The sequence below is a fragment of the Oryctolagus cuniculus genome, chromosome 18 (genome assembly GCF_051225735.1).
Source record: "Oryctolagus cuniculus isolate XC-2025 breed Fujian yellow rabbit chromosome 18, ASM5122573v1, whole genome shotgun sequence".
NCBI lineage: Eukaryota > Metazoa > Chordata > Mammalia > Lagomorpha > Leporidae > Oryctolagus > Oryctolagus cuniculus.
Genome location: NC_142884.1, coordinates 20,893,611 through 20,916,136, shown reverse-complemented (window position 1 = coordinate 20,916,136; position 22,526 = coordinate 20,893,611). Strand labels below are relative to the sequence as shown.

At 59.9% G+C, this 22,526-nt stretch overlaps 2 protein-coding genes across 7 annotated transcripts in view; both read right to left on the bottom strand.

Moving 5' to 3' along the window:
• Positions 1 to 46: 46 nt before the first annotated feature.
• Positions 47 to 1,716, bottom strand: OVOL3 (ovo like zinc finger 3). Its single transcript, XM_089319473.1, has 4 exons — positions 1,517 to 1,716; positions 1,378 to 1,442; positions 532 to 733; positions 47 to 255 (listed from the first exon to the last, which is right to left on the bottom strand). Exons 1-4 carry the CDS (start codon positions 1,608 to 1,610, stop codon positions 47 to 49), a joined length of 570 nt encoding a protein of 189 aa, XP_089175599.1. The 5' UTR covers positions 1,611 to 1,716.
• Positions 1,717 to 5,634: 3,918 nt separating this feature from the next.
• Positions 5,635 to 22,526, bottom strand: part of WDR62 (WD repeat domain 62) — a 34,539-nt gene continuing 17,647 nt past the window's right edge. For 4 of the 6 annotated variants that reach the window (XM_008249558.5, XM_008249559.5, XM_089319448.1 and 1 more), the window contains 22 exons: positions 21,532 to 21,710; positions 20,141 to 20,232; positions 19,542 to 19,667; positions 17,777 to 17,844; positions 17,576 to 17,697; positions 16,790 to 16,865; positions 15,989 to 16,100; positions 15,827 to 15,890; positions 15,294 to 15,416; positions 14,203 to 14,336; positions 12,690 to 12,742; positions 10,491 to 10,709; positions 9,348 to 9,475; positions 8,916 to 9,019; positions 8,485 to 8,583; positions 8,134 to 8,271; positions 7,783 to 7,897; positions 7,556 to 7,697; positions 7,424 to 7,475; positions 6,616 to 7,281; positions 6,073 to 6,230; positions 5,635 to 5,979 (listed from right to left, as the gene is read on the bottom strand). In XM_008249558.5, the coding sequence (XP_008247780.4) occupies positions 5,716 to 5,979; positions 6,073 to 6,230; positions 6,616 to 7,281; positions 7,424 to 7,475; positions 7,556 to 7,697; positions 7,783 to 7,897; positions 8,134 to 8,271; positions 8,485 to 8,583; positions 8,916 to 9,019; positions 9,348 to 9,475; positions 10,491 to 10,709; positions 12,690 to 12,742; positions 14,203 to 14,336; positions 15,294 to 15,416; positions 15,827 to 15,890; positions 15,989 to 16,100; positions 16,790 to 16,865; positions 17,576 to 17,697; positions 17,777 to 17,844; positions 19,542 to 19,667; positions 20,141 to 20,232; positions 21,532 to 21,710 (3,234 nt within the window). In that variant the 3' untranslated portion in view covers positions 5,635 to 5,715. Of the gene's footprint in view, positions 5,980 to 6,072; positions 6,231 to 6,615; positions 7,282 to 7,423; positions 7,476 to 7,555; positions 7,698 to 7,782; positions 7,898 to 8,133; positions 8,272 to 8,484; positions 8,584 to 8,915; positions 9,020 to 9,347; positions 9,476 to 10,490; positions 10,710 to 12,689; positions 12,743 to 14,202; positions 14,337 to 15,293; positions 15,417 to 15,826; positions 15,891 to 15,988; positions 16,101 to 16,789; positions 16,866 to 17,575; positions 17,698 to 17,776; positions 17,845 to 19,541; positions 19,668 to 20,140; positions 20,312 to 21,531; positions 21,711 to 22,526 lie in introns of those variants that run through there. The other 2 variants (XM_089319450.1, XM_089319449.1) reach the window with 2 other exon arrangements.

Sequence of the window (22,526 nt, the reverse complement as noted above, 5' to 3'; positions counted from 1 at the left end):
TCCTGTGTTTATTTGCCTCGTGGCTGGGATGGCTGAGCCGAGCGGCTCAGGCGGGGCGGTGCAGGGCGCGGTGCTGCGCGTAGGCGTCGGGCCGCGAGCTGGTGAAGCCGCAGTCCTCGCACACGTGCAGCTTCTCGCGGCGCTCGCGGTAGGCGTAGCTGGCTGGCTGCCCGTGCACCTTGGCGAGGTGAGCTTCGAGGGAGCAGCGCTGCGTAAATGCCTTCCCACAGGCTCCGCAGCGGAATGGCCGGATCCCTGTGCGGACGGGCAGCAGAGGGGGACCGTGGCCTCCAGACAAGGATGCCTGCCAGCCGCCGTCTGCTGCCCCCAGGCGGGGCATGCGGGGCCGGACCTGCTGACCTCGCCCCCCCCCCCCACCAGTGTGCCCTCCCCTGGGGGGTTCCTTACACCCCTCCCATCCGGGCCCCAAGTCCTGTCAGCAGCACCTGTCTTCCCGCCGTACACCTCCCTCCGTGTCATTCTGCCCCGCCTGGGGCCCGCCAGCCCCGCTCGGTCCGCGCGGTGGCTCACCAGTGTGAGTCCTCATGTGGCGCTTGAGGTCGAAGGCGTCGTGGAAGCCTTTGCCGCAGCAGCGGCACACGTGGCGGCGGGCCGGGCTGTGGCACTTGAGGTGGCGCGTCAGCATGCGTTGCAGCGGGAAGGCCTTGGGGCAGAGCGGGCAGCCGAGTGTCCCGGGGCCCCTGGGAGCAGAGGCCAGGGTGCCCTGTGTGGGCTTCCAGGGGGACATGCGTTAGCAGCCCCCCAGGCTGGACCCTCCTCACCCTTCGTTCCTGCACAAACGTGTACTGACAGAGTGCCCAGAGCCTGGGGTTAGTGTGTGCGCGTGTCACCCGCTCTGCACGCCTCCTCTTGGCCAACCCCCATGGCGCTTATTGTAACTATTTCTCCATAGCAAGTACCATTATCCTCTATACCTCCCTGCCCCGGTAGAATAAAAGCTCCACACAGGAGTGAGTTTGTGTCTTCCCGGTAAATACACCGTGCCTGCCTGGAATGGCGCCTGCTTCTCAGCGACCACTGAAATGTTCAGGTCCACATCTGCATTCCGGCAAATGCTGATCTAGCCTTGGCCGGTGTTGACAGCACATTGCCCCCTCCTCCTTGGATCCTGTCCTGCCCTACTGGACACTGGATGGAGATGTCCCCCGGGACAGAGGCTGCGACTGTCTCACCGCCCCACCCCCGCGGTGGGAAGACAGGGCTTGGAATACGACCTTCCAGCGAGCTCACTGCTAGAGAAGCAGCGGGAGGGCCATGGGGGGCCGGGGAGTGAGGGGCAAGGGCGGGCAGCACTGGGTGAGGCTGAGTGGGCAGGAGGAAACTGAGTCCTACGCTGGGGCCCAGCTGCAGACTCACCGCTGCCCAGGAGTCCCCGAGGCTGGAGGACTGGGGTGTGGGTGGCCCACCCCGGCTGCTGCAGGCTGAGGAGAGAAGCCAGACGGTGATGCTTTGCGTCTCCCCTGCCCCTCACCTCCAGGCCCAGTGAGGGGCCCACCTGGGATGTAGGCATCTCCCCGGAGCTGGTCAGGCAGGTGGCCCCAGTTGGGTGGCTGCGGGCGTCGACTCCTGACCAGGAAGGCTCGGGGCATCACCTCGGGAATGGTGCGATGGCTCCACACACATGCACAGGGCTGCCCCCTGCACCTGCTGTTGGCCCTCAGCTCCCAAGAGACCTATCCCAGGTGGGAAGGGAGGGGAAAGCCCGGAGGAGCCTCATTCTCTTCATGCAAATTTCGTGACAAGACCAGGGAGCAGCCGGAGCTGGCCTGGTTACCTCTGCCCTGGGCCAGCCACTCCTCTCCTGGGCCAAGTTCCTGCAGGACCTCTCAGCCTCCAGGGGCAGACAAGCACTGGGACCCCCAAGGAGGGTCAAGCAAGAGGCGATGGGGAGAGGAGGTAGGCCCAGGGGGAGTGAGCGTCCCCATGGAATTAAGGCAAGGGACTTAGGGCTCTGTTTGCCAGGCAAATCAGTCACTACCGGACATCCAGCAGCCTGCTTGGCTATTCAAATCCAGCAGCTGTCTGGGGAAGGAGGGGCAGGGTGGTGCAAGGACAGCGGGTCCACAGGGAGGGACCAGGCTGTGCACCTTCAGGCAGGAGACGCCATCTCTCCGATCCTCAGATGTCTGGGGCTGATGTTCAGCCAGAAGCATGGTTCAAGTGCAGTAGGTGTTAAAATTAGGTTAATAGCCTGACCTTTAGTGACTGCCTGGGACACCACTCTTCCCATCTCCCATAGTCTGGAAAGTAAAGGAAGTCAGTCTCCTGACAGCCAGGGCTCCTGCGATCCCACCCCAGCACTCTGGCCAGGTTTTCTTCTAGATTGGCCATTGTCTGATCTCTTTTTTAATTATTATTTTTTTGACAGGCAGAGTGGACAGTGAGAGTGAGAGACAGAGAGAAAGGTCTTCCTTCTGTTGGTTCACCCCCAAATGGCCACCATGGCCAGCGCACCACGCTGATCTGAAGCCAGGAGCCAGGTGCTTCTCCTGGTCTTCCATGCGGGTGCAGGGCCCAAGCACTTGGGCCATCCTCCACTGCCTTCCCGGGCCACAGCAGAGAGCTGGACTGGAAGAGGAGCAACCGGAACAGAATCCGGCGCCCCGACCGGGACTAGAACCTGGGGTGCCAGCACCGCAGGCGGAGGATTAGCCTATTGAGCCACGGTGCCGGCCCATTGTCTAATCTCTTAACTAGGGTTATGGGTCTGGAACACTCCCAGGTAGTTATTTTATCTCATTTATTTACCCAAGAATATTTTCTTTTTAAAATTTTTATTTATTTATTTGAAAGAGTTACTCAGAGGCAGAGGCAGAGAGAAAGAAGTCTTCCATCCACTGGTTCACTCCCCAAATGGCCACAATGGCAAAAATTGGACCGATCTGAAGCCAGGAGCCAGGATCTTCTTCCAGGTCTCCCATGTGGGTGCAGGGGCCCAGGCACTTGGGCCACCTCCCACTGCTTTCCCAGGCCACAGCAGAGAGCTGGATCATAAGAAGAGCAGCTGGGACTTGAACCAATGCCCATATGGGACGCTGGCACCGCAGGTGGAGACTTAACCTACTATGCCACAGCACAGGCCCCATACCCAGCAATATTCTAAGCTCCAACTGCAGGCCAGGCTTAACTCGGCACCAAAAATGAATACCCAAGTCCAAAGGAAAGACACACCAATGGCAACCCAGAATGATCAACAGTGAACGGGAAGGCACTGGCATTGTGGCACAGCGGGTAAAGCCACCACCCGTGACACCAGCATCCCATGAGCACCAGTTAGAGCCCTGGCTGTTCCACTTCCAATCCAACTCCCTGCTAATGCTTCTGGGAAAGCAGCACAAGATGGCCCAGGTGCTTGGGACCCTGCCACCCATGTGGGAGACCCAGATGGACTTCCTGGCTCCTGGCTTCAGCCTGGCCATTGCAACCATATGGGAACTGAGACAGCAGATGGAAGCTTTCTCTCTCTCTTAACTCTGCCTTTCAATCTTCTTTTTAAAAATTTTTTTCTCCTTTTTCTTTTTTAAAATGTCTTTTTAAAAAAAATTTTTGAGTGTTTTTATTTATTTGAAAGGCAGCAGTACAGAGCAGAAGAGGCAGAAAGAGAGAGGTCTTCCATCCGCTGGTTCATTCCCCAAATGGACACAACGGCCGGAGCTGTCCTGATCTGAAGGCAGGAGCCAGGAGCTTCTTCCAGGTCTCCCACATGGGTGCAGGGGCCATCTTCCACTACTTTCCCAGCAGAGAGCTGGACTGGAAGAGGAGCAGCCAGGACTTGAACCGGCGCCCATATGGGATGGCGGCACTGCAGGCAGTGGCTTTACCTGATGTGCCACAGTGCCAGCCCCTGCCTTTCAATCTTGAAACAGGAAGATGCGATTTTCGGTGAAAGGGAAGGGTATTCAGGCGGGAACAAAGTCTTGGCAGTGAGAGGGAGCATTTCCTCACGTCCCTCCGGTCCCGGAGAATCAGTGCAGCTGACCCGCGGCAGGAAGCTAAGGGCCACAGTGCTGAGATGCAGAACAGGCTGTCGCCTCCCACTCAGCAGTTTGTACTCAAAGTTCACGTGAGAAGGCCGCGGCCTCCATGCGGCCAGGGGACGGCTAGGCAGTGCCCCGGCCTCAGCGGGCCCATCTGTAACTGGGGGTTGAAGGGAGGCCCTGCAGCCACGGCTGCTGTGGCCGGAGCAGGTCTGGCAGACGCTGGTGTGAAGGGAGAGCCTGGCCAGCGTGTGGGGAGACTGTTTCCTCGGTTGTCCTGTCCCCATGCCCACCGGTACGTCTCCGGGGGGCACTGGTGCTAGGTGTCATTTGCCCCCAGATGCCTCTCTGTTCTGTCTCGCCCTGCTCCACGGCCTGGACCTGGTGGGCTGCGTGACCAGGGCTCCAGTACCCTCTGGCTTCTGGTAGGAGTTGGACGACAGGGCAGTAACAAGCTCAGGGTGTTGAGTCCCCAGCTCCCCCTAGTGGGGCTGCCAGAGCCAGAGCTCCTCTCCCAGGGCCCTGCCTTTCTGGTTTTCGCTTTGCACCTGCGGCCCAGGGTGGTAAGAGCCCCGCTCTGGCAGCAGTCCCAGGGAAGTCAGCAGGGACTGTACCGGCCTGGTGATTCCCTAGTCCTGCCCACTGCTTTGCAAGCTGTCTCCCTGGAACACAGGCACGCTCCTCTTCCTGCTGGCGCTCTGCGGGTCCCCCGATGGCAAGCACGCCCTCCAGCCCCAGCAGCACTGTCTCCCCAGGAGGTCTGAGCACACTCAGGGCTCAGGAGCTTGGCTTTGAAGGGGGCAGCGCCACACTAGCTGCATCCTACCTACCAGCCCTGTTCCCTTCTGCTCCAGAACCCAGCCCTGTCTTGCAAACACGCCTTGGACAGCAGAGGGTCCCATGGCAAAGCGCCAAGGCCTCTGGGAAGACTTCCCGTCACCATGGTGGGTGCCTTGCTTCATGCCTTTGCTCCTAGTTGGGTGAGGTTGCGCTGCTGGGTGCCACAGCAGCCATGTTGTAATTGTGAGGCTGTGAACTAAGAGGCACACTCGTCCCTGCAGCTTGGGCCTTCTGTGGTCCTGATGTGTTCATGTCCTCATGACACAAGGCCCAGCTGTGCCACCGCACAGATCAGAGTGGAGTGCACACATCACAGCAAGCTGGGAGCGGGGGGGGGGGGGGGGGGAGGGCCTGCCCCTGCCAGCGTCCCTTGTGTAGGGACTTGGTCACAAACCCACTTTCTCAGCAGACACACCACGTGGAGGACGCCTGCTACCTAGGGGAGCTGGCACCAGTGCTGGGAGTTCACGGGACGAGGCTGGATGCAGCCTTCCCGCTGAGGTCAGTTACTGGTCCCAGCTGCGGGATGGCCCGGGCCTCCAGCCGGACTGTCAGTTTCTCCTGCCGTGGATGGGGCCTCCAGTGGGTTCAAAGCAAGAAGGGCTGGCCCCTCCTTGGGGGACAGCTGGCCCCACTGGTCAAAGACCACACACAACCATCTACCCCCTCCAGTGGCAGCCCCATGGGGTGGGGCTGGGTGAGGTGGGAGGCCAGGCCCTGGGGCAAACCTGAGTCTCCTGAACATAGCTCTCTACCAGTTTGTGGATGGGCCAGGGTAGGCACTACAAACTACTGCTCCAAGCCTGTCAGTTTAATTCTTAAAATACCTATTTCTTCAAACACAGCAGAGGTGTGGGGGAGGGGGTGCTGCCGGCCCTCAGTCCCCCCGCGCCTTCCTCCGCACGGCCTGTACCAGCAGTTCCGAGTAGTGTTCTAGCAGGGCGTGCAAGTCTGGGCTGGCCAGCGGGCACAGCGGAGGTGGGGAGGGGGGCGCTGGGCTGGGCAGGGCCTGGGCGGGGGCCATGTCGGTCCCAACTAGCCAGTCGGTGGCCTCCAGCTGGCTGTGGATCCAAAGGAAGGTGGACGCCAGCTCGGTCTGTGCCTGCCGCCGCTCGGCCCCCATCTGGTTGCTGGAGACCAACTGCAAGGGACGCCGATCGGGTCAGGGTCCACCCAGGCCAGGCAGGCCCAAGGGACCCCCTTCACCCCTTTCCCTGCCTCGGGCCTGGCTTACCGTGTGGTAAAGGCCCAGGGCTTCTTGGAAGGCAGTCTGCAGCCTGCGCACGACACTCCCCACGCTGGTCAGCTCAAGGGGCACTGGGGGCGGGACTTCAGCCGGCAGCCCCAGCTCCCCGCAGTGGCCAGGGCTGCCCCGGATCAGGCTGAGTGCACCTGCAGGTGGAGAGGAAGAACAGGCCAGACATTTGTTCTTCCTGGCTGGTTGCAGAGGGGTCTGGGGGCTGGGCCAACTCTGACAGCGGTCGGTCCGCAGCACGCCCTTCACGCCCCAAGGCCCCTGCCTCCCCTCTGTTTCTCCTGTGGCCAAATCACTTTGTGATGCATGTGACACTCTGGTTCTGCCTGGGCGCTGCCCCTAGCTACGATGTCAGTTCTCTGTAGTCTCATTTACCACCATGTCCCCAATGCCTGACATACATGAAGTGCTCATTGAATATTTAAGTAAACCCGCAAAGGAATGCATGGCGCCAGTCCTGGGCCAGAGCAAGTGTCCACCTCTGGCACTGAGCTCAGGGGACTGTCCCCACGTGGTACTCACCAGGGGTGGGCTCCAGGAAGGAAGCAGTGCAACTAGGGACTCCAGGCCTGGCCTCTGGAAACTGGGGGCTGTTGGGGTGGGCAGGAGAGTTGAGGGGCTCAGGAGCTGGGAGCCTTGTGAGAAAGGCAGAGTGGTGGGGTCTTGGGACATTATTATCCATGGGGCCAGGTGCTGGGGCCGTGACACAGGGCTGGGCTTCCGTGGGCTTCTGGGACCAGACACGTGTGGGTGACTCCAGAGGGGGTGGGGACAACAGGAGCCTGTCACAGACACTTGGCAGGGTCAGTCTCAGGTTGGCCCGGGCCTCGTGGTTGCCCCGGGAGGGGAGGGTGGGCCCTTGGCTCTCGCTGCCAGAACTGGGTGTTGCTGTGGCGGTGATGGGGTGGAGCTCCTGGCCCAGGGAGGCCAGCTCCCCCACAGATGAGGGCCTTCTGAGGGCCCTGGCCAGCTCAGCCACAACAGAGCCTTCACCGTCCTCCAGGGAGATGCTGCGTGACATCTTGGCACGGAAGCTGGCAGTGGCCTCCATGTAGGAACAGGTGGAGGGGGTGTGGACACCCGGAGCCAGGCCGGGGGGAGGTACAGATGTGGGTGTCGGCGGCTTCCTGTCTGTGGGAGGCACTGGGGAGGAAGGGACACAGGGAGCCGGGCAGGTGAGGCAGGAGGCTGAAAAGGAAGTAGAGGCGCGTGCTCAGCCCCCAGCCGCAGAGCGCGTGGACAGCATCCCCTCAGGGTGGTGACAGGGTCTGAATGCAACCCCCGCCTAGCCAGCCCCCAGGGCTGTCCACGTGGGGCTGGGGGCACTCACTCCGTGGGCACCAGGCCTCCGAGGTCTCCGCAGCCTTCTCCCCACAGCGGACCTGCAAGCGGAGCTCTGAGGTGAGGACAGGCTCCTGGCTCTGAGCCCCGGGCCCCGGAGGACGGCGGCTCCAGTACTCACCGTGCTCCCCTCCGGGGAGGCGTGGCCAGCACCTGCTCGCAGGGGCTCGGCTCTGGGCTGGCTCCCCCTGCTGTCCGTGGGCTTCACCTCGGGAGACTTGGCCAGGTGGCGGGGCAGCCGGGCAGGGAAGGCCTGGGCGAGCCTGTGGGGAGGGAAGCAGCTGGGCGGGGCCGCTCCCCCAGCCTGCCTGGGTGCTGGCCGCGGGCCTGGGAGTTCCGCCCTCCTACCTGGATGGCTTCTGGAGGCGTGAGAGGAACTGGGCCGAGATGCTCAGCCGGGGGTTGAGGAAGACGTCCTCGGCCTCAGGGACGTTCGCGTCCCCCAGGGAGCCGTGGAAGAGCTCTAGGGCGATGCCCAGGGCGCTCAGGGTTGCTGCGCTCACAGGCCAGCAGGCCCGCCCCACAAGCCTCCACAGGAACCCAGCGGGGCAAAGGCAGCGGCGGGAGGAGCTGCGCACTCAGCCGGCCCTCCCGGCCCGCGCCAGCCTCGCCCGCGCCAGCCTCGCCCGCCCCGCCCGGGGACAGGCCTGCCCCAGACGCCCACACGTGCCTGGGCGGGGCTCAGAGCGGTGGCCCTACCTTCAGGGTGGGCGTCAGTGAGGGTCTCGAAGTGGTGGCGGAGGAACTTCTCCTGCTCAGGGGTCTGGGGCAGGGAGCTGCTGGGCACGCTGGGCCCCTCGGGCCGGGGCAGCTCCTCCTCCGAGGGGCCTGGGCAGCCTGGGAGAGCGACAGAGGGGGACAAGGCGGGCAGAGAGGCTGTCACATGCGTCACAGGAGCCGCCACTCGACAATGGAGAAAGCGGGACTCGCCCCGCCCTCGCCGCCATCCAGCCGAGGCACCTGAGGCTCAGTGGGCGCAGGCCAGGGCTGCCTGTGCCCACCCCTCAGCCGGGCCCAGGCCCTGGGCTTCCCTGTATGGCCCCTGCTCACCTCGTGAGTGGGGCGTCGTTCCGGCACAGCGAGGCCCTGGCTCGGGCCGAGGAGGGGAGGCCTGGCTGCACTCCACATCGCTGTCTGACTCCCCCGAATCTGCAGAAGCAGAGCACAGGGTCAGAGGCCCCCAGTGCCCACACCGGGCAAGCCAGGGCACGTGGGCATCGGTTTCCCCATCTGGAGAATGGGGACAGTGACAGCAGCCACCCCTATTTTTCTGAGCCAGGGAAGTTGCATGGCGAGGAGGGGGCAGAGCTGGGTTCTCAGCGGGAGCAGGGCTCCAGAACCCTCAGGCAATGGCAGGAACCATGTCTGTCTTCTGAGACTCTGACCTTTAGGGCAGGTGGGTCAAGGTCACCATCAGTACCCAGGAAGGAGCCTGCTGGTGGAACAGACTGTCAGAGGGTCCTTGCCTGCTCCACACTCACCCTCAGGTGGGCTCTGATCCTTCGAGCTGATGGAGGAGACCCTGAGGTAGGAGTCAGCGAGCTGGTCTCCAGGCCCTGCCTCGGCCTCCTTCTCGAAGGACTCGCTGCAAGGCCGCGCGGGTGGGGTGAAGAATGACTTACACTGGCGAACAAACACCTGGTCCCACCCAGAGCCTGGGCACCCGCACCCTGCTCGACCACGAGCCCTCTCTTGGCTTCTCCCGTCTCCCCCTGTGCTCTCTTCCCGTGCTGCACCCCACCTGGAGCCAGCAAAGCCAAGGCTGCAGTTGTGACCCCTTCCTGCCCATCCGGGCCTCAGCCCTCTCCCTCGGCGGTCTCCATGCCATGGCCCCAGGGAGAGGCCCCTGTGCGCCCCTCAGCAGGGGGCTCCTCTCTCCAACTACAGCTCCCTGCAGTGTGGAGGCCACTCACCTGTCTGTCCCCGGGACTGGCACCTCTGCCTCCAGGGAGTAGATGAAGAGCTCGCTGGCCTCCGCTGGCTCCCTCTGTGGTGGCAGGAAGGGGCGCTGCCCGCAGCCGTCCTCGCGGGGGCTCTCTGACTGTGGGGGGAGGGGGCGCAGCCTCCTGAGGCCGCTGTGCAGCCGGGCCTCTGCAGGCCACCCAGCATTAGGCCAGCTAAGGCCTAGGAGGAAGCTGCCCGGGGCCTCAGCCTCGGACAGAGCCAGGACCTGTGCCAAGAGCCCTGCTCCCTGACCCGGTCCTGTGCTTCCCCTGCACTGTCGGCCCTATGGCTCTACCCTCTAGGAATCCACTTAGATCAAGTTCAAGAACGAGCAGGCCAAGCCAAGGTGAGAGGCTGGAATACTGGCTACCTTGAGCTAGGGGAGGGGCACCAGGGGTCTCCTAGGAGGCAGAAAATACTCGGTTTTGACCGCGGTAGTCGATACATGGGAATCACCCAGGGAGTCCACCGAGCTCTGTGCCTCGTCGGTGCGTTACTGCATGTGGACAAGGGGGCTTCGGAAAGGGCACAGAAATGCATATTATGAAAAAAGCTACGCGTGGACTTCCTTTTTTTTTTTTTTTTTGCACCCTAATCAACTTACTATTTAATTCCATTTGTTGACAAACTTTTGGAAGTTTCCTTGTCTTGCACCATAATGAAGAAGAAAACCGCACAGCGCGCTAAAAAGTTCTGCTTGGAAAACAACAGAGCTACAGCTGCTGGGGCCCAGCCCTGCTCCTGGTGCTGGCTTCCTGCAGAAGCCCTCTGAGGCACAGGAGAACCTAAAGCCCAGAGAGGCAAAGCCTCTTACTCCAGGTCACACAGCCAGGAAAGGGAGGGCTCAGGGCTCCATCGACTCAAATGCCCCTCACTCAGATACAGAGGGGCTGGGCTGCTCTAAGGCCCAAGCTCTTAGACCCAAGGCACCTACTTCCTAAAGGCTCCTGGTCTATCCTGGGAGGTCTCACTGTGCAACAGACCTGGGGCTCCCCGTCCTGTCCTCTCCACACCTCTGGAGTCAAAGCAGGAGACCCCCCCGGCCCCACGTCCTGGGTGGGCAGCCGTGGCGCAGAGGCTGCAGGCAGGGCTGGGGTGGGCGGGCTCTGTACCTCGCTCAGCAGACCTGCCAGGTTCTGTGGCTCCACCGTGTCCAGAATGGAGTCGTCCAGGCTCTCGGCCTTCATGGGGGTAAAGTAGCAATCCAGCTCCCGCGCATCCAGGATCGTCTTGAGGGGCTCCTGGCCAGCCCGTTCCGCCCAGCGGCCGTGGGGCTGGTAGCTGCGCTTGGGGTGGAAGGCCGAGCCGTCCGCCACATCGTCATCTCCTAGCTTGAGGGAAAGGGGAAGGTCAGGCAGCAGCCCTGCTCACCAGCTCCAGTGAGGACCACGGACACTGCGCAGGCCGCAGCCATTTGCAGACAACTTCAGGCTGAACTGCACACGCACTGCTCTGCGTCCCTGCACGCACGTTCGGCTGCGTTTCAATTAGCTAACGTGTTGAAAACTCCTGATTTTTGTCCCGGGCCTGCTCTTCCTAAAGGCTCCCCTATCTCAGCCATTCTTTCCAGTTGCTGAGCCCCCTCATTCCTCGCTTGTTCTGTACACCGTATTTCAGCTGAAAATCCTGTTAGCCCCGCCAGACAAACACTTCCAGAACACGGGTGTGCTCGCTCTGGTCCTGTGAATCCACTACTCCTCCCAACACTCTGGATGGACAGACTGCAGAGGACACAGGCTCTGAGCCAGCCCACCCCACCCAGGGTCAATCTCTGCCCACCCCACCCAGGGTCAATCTCACACCTGAGTCCTAGGTATAAGACTCTGGGCCTCAGCTTCCCCAGTTGATGTGGGGCTAAGAAGAGCCCCTACAAGGGCCGGTGCTGTGGACAGCGGGTTAAGCCACCATCTGCAATGCCGGTATCCCATATGGGCACCAGTTCGAGTCCTGGCTGCTACTCTTCCAATCCAGCTCCCTGATAATGGCTTGGGAAAAGCAGTGGAAGATGACCCAAGCGCTTGGGCCCCTGCACCCATTGGGAGACCCGGAAGAAGCTCCCAAGTCCTGGGTTTGGCCTTGCCCAGTCCTGGCTGTTGCAGCCATCTGGGGAGTGAACCGGCAGATGGAAGATCTCTGCCTCTCTTCTCTCTATATAACTCTTTCAAATAGACAAATAAATCATTAAAAGGAGAGAAGAGCCCTACTCGGCGAGGCGTCAACGGGCTGACCTAGTGAGAGGCTCAGCACCACGGAGCTGCCGAACATCATTCCCGCTATTACCCGGGCTGGGCAGGGAAATGTCAGGGCCTGAGTGGGCAGAACCAGGCGCCCTGACCTGGCCTGCAGAGGGAGACTTCCCTGAGGAGCTGGCACCGAGGCCAGGACCTGAAATATGACATCGTTCCTGAAACAAACTCCAAACCTAGAGTGTGCCGCCAGCTTCTAACCCATCATCTCCCAGCTGGCTCCTCTCCAGGGCCAACAATCGTTGATTCAATCTTAAGGCCACCTTGGTCCTTCTCTATCCCTCACAACCAGCTGTTCCCCTCTGAAGTCCACCTAGAATCCCACCCTTTCTTGCTCCAGCCTCCAGCCTCTTCACCTGGATGACAGCAGCAGCCTCCCACCCCCACTCCCAGCCCCAGCCCTCAGTGTTTGCCACCTGCGGCCTTGGCACCTGTCAGCCCTGAGTTGGATCCAAGCCTCCCTTGGCCCCAGCTCATCCAGGGGCACAGGGAGGAGTAGGGCAGGACATCAGGGCGTGTCCTGGGAGCTCATGGAGCTCTTCTCCCCACTCCATCCCGGGGGCACCCCCAGCCTCCCTGCTCCTCCCGGAACGTTCTCAGTACAGTCCTGCCTCCTGGCCTTGGCAGTGCCCTGAGCTGCACGCCTCGCTTGCTCCAGCTCTGCTCAGATGTCCTCCTTCCTCAAGACCCTTTCTTCTTCCCCTAAAACTGCCCTCCTCCACTCTGCTACTCAGAGTCTTTTTCTTCCACGGCGTTGATGAGCTCCCAGCACGCTGAGCAGCACTTATTTCCCACGACACTGTCCCTCTCCGACATCACAAGTAAGCCGTGAAGGGAGAGCTGCCTGCCCTGCTCACTGCTCTATCTCCGAAAACCAGAACAGCACCCGGCACCGCGCGTGGGAATTGCATGAGCGCAGAGCTGTCCAGGCCGGCGCTGCGGGGCTGATGGCATGCTCCGGCCGCGGAGAGACGGAGAGAGGGAACGACGACCCGGAGGACAGCAAGGTGCGGGCAGGGCCCCTCCTCTGCCCGCCCCAGGCGTTCCACTCCCCAGGAGACTCACCAGCCGCTTTGCCCAAAGTGGCAGCTTGCCATTAGTCAGCAGGCAGCGAGGATCTGGAGAGACACAAGGAATCCATGGGAGTAGGACCAACAGCCTGGCAGACAAACGGGCAACGTGCACAGGTGGGCGGCTTCCCAAAGAGGCGGCACAGGAACTCACAGATCGAAAGGTGCTCAACCTCACTAATTGCCAAGGAATGCAAATTTAAACAATAGAATATAATGCTGTACTCGTAAGCCTGACCAAGATTAAAATACTTAACACTGCTGAATGTTGACAAAAAGTAGGGGGGGTGGAGGGCCCGGCACGGCGATGCATGGAGCAGTAATTGGATTTGGAGAGCTCTTGGGGTTCTCTCAAAAAAATAAGCCAACTCTTGGGTGGTGCTAAGAGAGGGCAGGCAGGTGGGTGAGCTGCTTCTGAGAGGAAGGAGAGAACAATCCCCAGGCTCTAAGACAGCTAATGGACATAAATAACACGATGTGTTCCTGGGCTATGTCCAAAGGCATATTAAGTTCAGGAAAATTCACACCAGACTGGTACGGGGTCAACCGGAGAGGACACCAGACTGGGCATGAGGGTGGCCACAGGCATTACGGACGAGCTCACTTTGTAACGTTCGCCTCTCTGAGGCTAAACTCTCACACCGCTGTTGCCCAGGAGGCAGATCCCCAGGCAGCCCCTGCCTGTGTCCCCTTGCAGGGACAGCCCACCCCCACCCTAAAAGCACTCTGGTCATCACCATTCCCAGCCTTGCTGGAAGCCACATGGCCAAGGGCAACCAAGGGAAGCCTGCCAGGGGCTTCTGGGCATCCTCTTGCAAGGGGATTCTCAGGAGGGAATGGCTCGCATCCTCAACCTGTCTCAAAGTTGCTGAGTGACCACTCTCCCTCTTGCCTGAACAGAATCTGTCTCGTCTTCCGGTTCATAGCACCGTGTCTCATAGACAGCTCTTATACCCCCTGCCTTTGGTCAAGTGGCTAAGCTGACTCTGCCCTCGGCTGATGGATCGCATGACTCAGGCCTGGTCAACCAGAGAGACTGGCTCAGAAACAGGCACATGATTCACACCAGAAACTTGAGTCATGACCTGGGATTTTGTATTAGAACCATTAATGAATCAGAATTAAAGAGGTGCTGGCCTCTCTATTGAGTTTTATAAACTGCAGTTGCTGGAGTGTCCTTTCCCCTGGCACAGGCAGAGTCTGCCTGAAGGCACAGCCAGCGTGAAGAAAAGCCAACATGGACACAAGATGGGGACGGATATTTTCCTTTCAGCGTCACCTGACGCCCTGGATCGGGCCAGGCCTAATGCCAATCCTCTCGAATTTTCAGTTAAGTGAACCAAAAACTCGCTCCAGCTTAACCAGACTCTCTAGTCTGGTTATTCTTGCTCTGAAAGAGCCCTGGCTGATACAGTTACTGAGTTTCAATCACTGCACCAGGCCTGGCAAACACAGTGGGTGAAACCCCGGGATGACCAAGCAGGCCCCCCGACGGGCCGCCCACCCACCTGGATCCAAGCGCTCCTTGGACGGTGTCGTCAGCAGCTCTTCTGGCTCGCACTCCTCCTCCAGCTCTTCCTCCGTCTGCTCTCCAGGACTCAGCGAGCGAGGGGCACGGGGTGTGGTCGTGCACGTCTCCTGCCTGCAGCCGGAGGAGCAGTAAGGAGAGAAGTAGTGGTGAGTGGGGGTGGGGTCGGGAGGGGCCTCGTGCTAAGCTCCCTGTGGACACATTCCTGGCTTCTGGTCAAGATGGTGCTGGAAGGCCGCTCGTTTGACACCAGCCCTCCACCAGAAAGACGTCCCCTCAACAAATACATAACAAAGGCTGCGCTCAAGATAAGACAAAGTGTCTCAGGGCCGTAGCAATGGGCCAGACGGCAAAGCGGACAGGGAGTCCGCCGTCCTGGACTGCAGGTGCCCTTTGGGTGCAGCCAAGAGATTTTTGCCTCTTTGGAGTTCAGGAAACTAAACAGGCTGGACACGCATGTGGTGGGCACCGGGGCCAGATCCCGCTCACAGTCAAACACCAAAAACCCCTGGTGCCGCGCTCTGTGGCACCTCCGCCCAGCTTGGACAGGCGGTCCGTGTCAGGGCCTAGTCCCACAGGGCCTGGGAGGCAACGGCAAAGCCTCAAGACAGAGAGGCCGTGAGGGGACAGAGCCAGAGGCAGAGGAGAAAGCCCAGAGGGCCTTGCCCTCAGGAGCACCTCCCAAATCAAACCCCGCAGCAAGAACACGAGTTCATGGAAGTTACCAGCGTGTGGCAGGAAGACTTTAACAACTACATCTAAGACCCCAAGAACTAAGTGAGGAAAGTGTCCCCTTAAAGGAAGAGGGGACGCCGAGCTGCGCGGAGCCCTCCCTACTGCCGGCCGTGCCTCGGCTTCCCCTCCCACGGTGCCTACAGGCCTGCCGTGCACTGTGCTTTCCCACTTGGAAACCCCTCCCACGTGCACTTCTGGAACTTTCCAGGCCACGTCTGTCTCCCCCACTGGGCCATGGGTGCCCTAAGGGCAGGGCCAGGGCTGTCCTGGCCACAGCCACGTCCCCAGCATCACTCTTCATGGGGCCCACGGCGGATGAAGAGAGGCTGCCAGGACCTGGGGTCGCTGCTCCAGTTCCGGTCCTTGGTGTGCTGCTGCTGCTCCTGGTGGTCCATCTCCAACAAGTGCTGCTTCATGCAGTTGGTGATCTCGGGGCCCAGGTGCCAGATGAACACACAGCTGCAGAGGCCAAAGCAGAGGTGGAAGGGGCAGAAGGAGTGACCGTGGGTGCCACCGCCCTGTCTGACCCCCGGGCCGCCTGGGTCCCCAGACCCTCCTGGAAAACACCCCTCCGCCGCTTGGCGTAGAGGTGCCAGACGTTGTCAGATCTATACCCTGGCCTGGGTCCAGGGCGTCCCAGCAAACCAAGGCCTGCACTGGAGGGAGGGAGCTTTGGGGATGGGCTGCAGACGGACAGGAGCGACCAGAGGGACAGAGGTCTTCCATCCACTAGTTTACTCCCCAGAGGGCCACAATGCCTGAAACCAGGAGCCAGGAGCGCCCAAGCACTGGTCCTTTTCACTAACTCTTTGAAGACCTCTCATATATGTCCCATCCGTTACCAGAGGGGCCCAGCCAGCTCTGCCCACCTGTCTCCGGACACTGTGATCAAGTGACGACAATCATAGGTGAACTTCATGCCAGTGACGATTTCTGCAAGCAAAGCAGAAAAACTGCCCTTGCCTTTGGAGTCAGAGGCGGTATAGGCGGGGGAGGCCTGGGGAAGGCGCTGAGCAGCCAAACACACCCACCTGAGTGACCGAACATCTTGGCAACACACTCGCCCGAGTAAAAGTCGATCACTGAGATGCTTTTGTCAGAGCAGCTTGTGGCCAGGAAGGTGCCTGAGGGGTCCACATGGACCTGCCGGGAAGAGGACCCAAGTGTCACTCAGCCCCTCTGCTTCTTCCTATTGTGAGGCCTGGGCCAGACAGCCCAGCACCCCAGGGGGGGAGGTCCAGCCCTTTGCAGGACCCCCAGCGCAGGAAATCGTGCCAGGAGTCCCCACGATGCACCCAGGCAGGGGAGGGGCTCCTGCTCCCCACTACCACAGCATAACGGTAGCAGGGCCCCGTGCTAAGCACTGCACCTGGCCGAACTTGACCCCTTCACAGAACTGCCTAGGACAGGAGCGGTTTCTATCTGCTGTTTACAGGCAATGAAACAGGCGCCAGAGTTGACACTTGAACAGGATCACAGGCAGAGTGAGGCAGAGCGGGGGCTGAGCTTGGAGCCTGAACTTGGTATTACCAACTCAGCAGGCCAGAGGCTCTGAGGCCTCCACCTTGTGTCCGACAGGGGCAGGCCCAGAGATGAGTCCATGCCTCTCAGATTCTTCCTCCAACTCTGTTGCCACTCAAAACAGAACCCACCCAAACACCCCTGCCTGAGGCAGGGCTCAGTAAATAGAGGGACCACAGTCAGGGCCCCCCACACCCCTTCCCCAGCTTCCTCGGCTAACCAGGCCCAAGTGGACACTGGCAGCCTGCGATCATTTAAGCACTAAGGACACAGGGCTCAGGCGGCCCAGGATGGGAGTTCCCACCCCTCACCTTCAGCAGGGATCCTTCATCACCCTGGGAGCCCTTGTAGCACTTCTTCTGCTTCCCGTTCACGGTGTTGTAGACCCTGGTGGGGAGGGGGCACGATGCAGCCAACAGGGCCCTGCCCGCCCGTGCCCTCCTACCAGCTGGTCCTGGTTCCTCTGCCCTGGAATCCTGTTATCTCCTGCCCCCATCCGGGGCCTGGACAGAAGCCCTGTCTCAGGGACTGAGACCCAGCTCTGTGAGGCGAGGGAGCTTCTGTAGTGGGAGATGCACTGAGTGAACGCCTGCCTCCCTCTTGTGCCCAGTTTGAACAAGCCATGAAGCAGCAGAGAGCCCTGCATGCCTCTGCCCTCTGCCGCTTGGCCTTGCCCAGCTCGCTCCTCCACATCCCCTGGGCTCAATACATGTCTCTCCCTCCAGAGGTCAGGGAGCTCCCCAGAGCCCTGGGACCCAGCCCTGACCACCCTGTGTTGTCACTCTCTGGACCATAAGCCCCATGAAGGAAGGCCGGGGACTATCCTGGCTATAGCTGTGACCCCAACACTGCACCACCCAGAGAGGGACTTAGGGAATGCACATGACTGAGTCACCCCACACGGGTCCCAGGAGACCAGAAGGGAAGCCTCTGTGGATGTGGGAGCAAGGCCTGGGAGGGCTCAGCTTCTAAGAAACACGTGCTGGGTCCCTGCGCCCCTCCCAGCTTCTCCGGGGTCAGATGAGCAAGGGGAGGAAAGCAGACAGCCCAGGAGAAGCCCGGCTAGGTCCAGCTAAGGGCGCAGGGCAGTTCCTCACCTCACGTTGCGGTCCTGGCAGGCCACGGCCACGTACTTCTGGGTGATGTCAATGTCCATGTCATACAAGGTGGTTTTCTCTGCCACGTGGTGGGTACGGATGAAGTGGAGCCCATCTGAGGCCTGGCGCGTAGGCAGGACTAAAGTGAGGACACCCAACACGCCCCCCGGCCCCCACCCTCGAGGAGGACACGGCACCTACCTGCTGGGCACTGCGGAAGTAGATGCTCTTGTCGGCCCCACAGCTGATCATCTGGATGTCTCTGTGGCCTGGGGGAAGAGGAGGCAACGCCTCTGACATGGGAGCTGCACAGGCTGGGGGCCCTAGCGAGGGAACTCTGCTGCAAGGGCCATCAACCCGCAGGGCAGGCCTCTGCAGGACAAGAGCAGAGAGGGACCCAAAGCTCGTGACACAGAGGGACACCATCTCTAGCGTGGCATTCAGACAGGGGACTCTAGCAGCAGAGGGGCGGTAAGACAAGCTGGAGGCCCACACCATCGAGAAGATCCCCACCATCTTCAGACCAGGCCCTGGGCGCCAGCCTGACCTTCCACCCTGTATACAGATCAACATGCGCTCGGGGACAGAGTCCTGTCCTGGGGCCCGCAGAGAGCCAGGACAAGCTCCGCTCTGGACCAGGCATTCTTCGCTGCCAGAGTCAAAGCCTTGACCACTGTGCTCGGAACCAGGCTTCTCTTGAGCCTCAGCTCTCTGCCTACGCTCGGCCTAATCACAGCCCTGCCCCCAAGAGCTGCACGAAGCCCTGGGGGTAGGGGCCACCATGGGGCAGACAACACAACCTCCTACTGCTCTATAGCTCTCGTTTCTTTACAGAATAAGAGTTGTGGTGGGGACGAGAACAAGAACACGAAGGAGTCTTGGTACAACAGAAGCTGCCTTCAGCACAGCACATCCGAGAGAAGCCGGCCTGTCACACAGGAGTCGCTGGCACTCACAAGGACGTGAGCCCTGTGTCGGGGAGGCAGCATGACTTGGGAGTGACCCAGGGAGTGCCTGCACCCCATGGGTGATGTTCTGCTTAATCTGCAGTGGGTACAGCCAATATTTAACAACATCCAAACCACAGGCAATCAGAACCGTCTCTGGCTATACACGGTGGGTGCACCTGTCCCAGTCCAGAGCTCCCGATGATGAACTTGGATGTGAACTTTCACTGTGATCCTCCGTAAATTATGCACAGATTCTGTGCTCACTTATTTCTATGGAAAGGTTGAGTGACTGAATTCCTTAGCAGGGCAGCTTCAACCAGGCTGGGACTGGCAGCACCTGGTTTCTACTGGGGAAGCCAGCTCAGCCACAGATGGACACCCAGAAGTCGGGTTTAGCTCTGCATTCTTCCAGACTGGCCAGAGGCCACTCCAGAGAGGGGCCCACAGCCCTAGGCAAGTCCCTAGGCTCCTCACCTGCTCGCGTGCGGCTGTGGCCGGAAAATGGGGCACAAAGGAAAAAAACAGGAAGAATCCGTATCTAGTCACAGAAATAGCCCCCCGCAATCCTTGTGATCACCTGTTCTCCCGCCAAGGTTACCAATGCCTATCCTATCTTCTCACAGGCTCAGCACCCCAGTCCCCTTCTGGGGACTGCCAGTCCCCTGGGTCAGGAGGTGGAAGTAGGTGGGGACAGGGGACACATGGGTCAGCTGTGGCCCAAGACAGGTCCCAAGGCCCTGGCACCAGTAACTGCTTCTGGGAAGGGCAGGTTCCTCAAGTTGGAAGAGAGGAAATTATCTTTCCAGGGGCACAAGATCCTGCTCCCAAAGACATAGCTCAGAGACAGAGACCTGATAATTAAAATATTTTTTTTCCTCCTTTGGATTCAGCTAGACGTGGGAACCCAGAGCTTTCTTCTCTCCCTTCTGTTCCATCTAATTCTAGTGGGAATTTTTGCTGTTGCAAGCAAAGGAACCCATGTAACAAAGCGCAGGGACAGGCAGGAAGGGGCTCACCAGCAAACTTAATGGCCGTGATGGAGGAGGAGTGGTCATCCAGGGTCTGCTCCAGGTTGTAGTTCTTCTCCACGTTCAGCACGTGGATCAGGCGGTCCCGACTGGCCGAGGCCAGCAAGGTCAACCCTATGTGTGCAGAGGATGAACCTGGATTCCTGGAAGGCTGTTTGGATGCCTCAGGCTCCCAGAAAGCAGTGGGACACAGCATGTAGAGACAGGGTGAGGAGGAGGACAGCGGAGGAGGTGAGACACATCACGGACTTCTGGGAAGGGTCTGTGGGTACTCAATATAACAAGCCTGCAGTTTTCCTGTAGGCTGCAAATTTTTCCCAAGTAATGCCTAATAACTGCTCTACCTTCTCCAGGGCAGGAAGAGTCACTCACACACTCACCTCTTTGGTTTGGGCCCTGGTGGGGATGCTGGGACCAGCAGGGAGCAAGTCAAGCAGTCTTGCCTGCAGGTGTCTTGCTTCTGAGAGGCCCAGCCACTCTGGTTACACGGTCACATGGTCGGGAGACCTGGCCATCCTCCCTATTCCCACCAACACCAATTAGCCCTCCCTGTGGCTCCATCTCTCCCACACCCACCGCAGGCTCACCTGTCTCAGGCTTGGAGTACTCCAGGCATAGCACCTCAGCATCATGGGCCTCCACCTTCACCAGCTCATCCATGAAGTGCAGCTCGTGGATCCTGGAGACACACACTGCCCGCTGTTCCCTGCCTGGAGCCCCTCCCACAGCCCCAGGGGCTGCACCACCGCCACAAAAGGCTGAAACAACCAGGCAGCTAATATGGCAAATCCTATCACGGCCACCTGGCCCAGAGCCACCCAACAGCATCTTCTCACCTAGAAACCTGCCCTCCTAAAAGGGACTGTTGAGCCAGACGCCTGAGCAGGCACAGCCCCTTGGGGTTCATGGGCCAGAACATACCCCCAGCGACCTCAACAGTCCTATACAGTCTAGCAGGGCTGCAGCAGAGGTCTCTGGGGGCAGGGCAGAGGCCAGGGGTCAGAGGTCACAGTCAAGGATAGGACCTATGAATGAGAATGTTCCATTCTAGTCTCTCATTCTGAAGTCTCAAATCTAGACCTTCCTTATTCTTTCCAAATGGAATCAGTCAACAGGTCACCCAGCTCCCCCCACTCTCTATTTGCTACTTGCCTCACCAGTCTTGGTTAATTCATCTGGGAAAAAAAAAAAAAAAAAGTAGCTAATAACAGCGCTTCCTCCAGAGGGTCGGCCAGGATTAAAGCAGTGGAGGCAGCCAGTGCTCAGGCCAGTACTGGCCGAGGGAAAGAGCACGAGGCCCACGTGAGTCCTTGCTATCCTTTGGCCATTCCCAGCTGAGCCCCATCAGTGAGAGCAGCCCACGGACACAGTCGGTTTGCCTCAGGCAGTAACCACTGTTTAACAATCACAGAATTTCACAGAAAAACACCAGCCCTGCACTCTGAGTTCTCTTGGGCAATGAGGAGACCTGAGGGCACAGAGCCCGCGCTCCTGGTGCCACGAGATGGCTGCCCCTTTACAGGTTCCCCCGTCTCTTCTGTCCCCTACAGCCCCAGCCCCTGGCATTTGTCACCTTCAACCTGCCCCTGTGACAGGGCTGATGTCACAGCCGGGGCCCTCAAACGCCCCACCCTCCCGGCCTCTCTCAGGGTCCCGTCAGCTGGGGTTTTCACTGTTAGGTCAGCATCGGTGCCACGAGGTGGGTGAAGGGGCCGCTCTGCTCCGGCGTCCTGGGAGTCTGCACGCTGGAGGCCAAGTCTGCACAGCCCAGTTGCTGGACTCGCAGCCGTTACCTTCCCCTCAGCCCCTCTGGAAGCCCCTTGCCAGCTTACACTGCGGGGTGGCTGGTTGCTGCCTGCTGCACTTCCTCCTTCCCAGTGGGCACTGGAGGTGCCAAAGCCGGGGCTCCTCCCCGCTGCCCTGAGATCCCGAGCCAGAGCTGGGAGGCACACGCTAGACGCCGCCAGGGCCCACTTGCCTCAGATTTCCACTGCGGTCGCCTGAAGCCAAGTGCTGGCCATCAGGACTGACCTGCATGACGCGCACCCCGGCTTTCGCGTCCACGGGCGTCCCGCTCTCGCTGCCGCGGTCTGGGAAGTGTGACATGTCCTGCAGGTGCTGGATGTCGTTCTCCACGTACACTACCTTCAGAAGGGTCTGTGGGAAGGACAGGGCTCAGGTCAGTGCTGCAATGGAAGCCTCGCTGGGGCCAGACCCTCATTCTTCAGCAGGACTGAAATTCACATTTCGAGCCAGAAGCTTTTACCAGTGTTTCCCAGCGTCCCTTGCAGCCAGAGGAAGTCCCATGAATATATTCTGGGCAATGAGACATGGCTCCAGCTTCGGCAGCCATACTGGATCATGAGAACAGGGCCATCTCCCAAGGGACAGAGTGGAGGGCTGCAGGGCCACTGCGCCTCCAGGGGCTTCCTGACGCTGTGCCTGCTTACCTTCCAACTACTTTTGTGAGTCAGAAATCCAAACTTGTACACCTTGTTGTGAGCTGTTCTGTTGTCTATAGCCAAATAGGACATGTTTTTCACAAATGCAGGAGAGGATTCTAACACTGGATGGGGCAGGGGGCAGTGAAGGAGTGCCTGCTACACACGTACCGCTTTAAGGGCCTTTTTTGTTCCAGTGACACTGATCTCTTTCAGCTCTTCCAAATCTCAAGGTCTTTCCCACCACTGGGCCTTTGCACAGGTCATTCCACACGGAACTCTGCCCCTCCCAGTGCTCCGTGTCTCTCAGCTCAGTTCTCTCTTCTCAGACAAGATGCCCTGAGACTGTGAGATAGCCTACTGAGACTGGGTGATTTCCAGGGTGTTGTGATTACGCACAAACTGTACAGTTAGCAGTTCACTGTCTGCCTCCCCTACTAGACGGGGGGTGCCACAGGGCAGAAGAGCTTCTCCGAGGCCCTGCTGTGCCCCAGCTTGCAGCAAAGCGCCTGACACTGACCTTAACAGGATC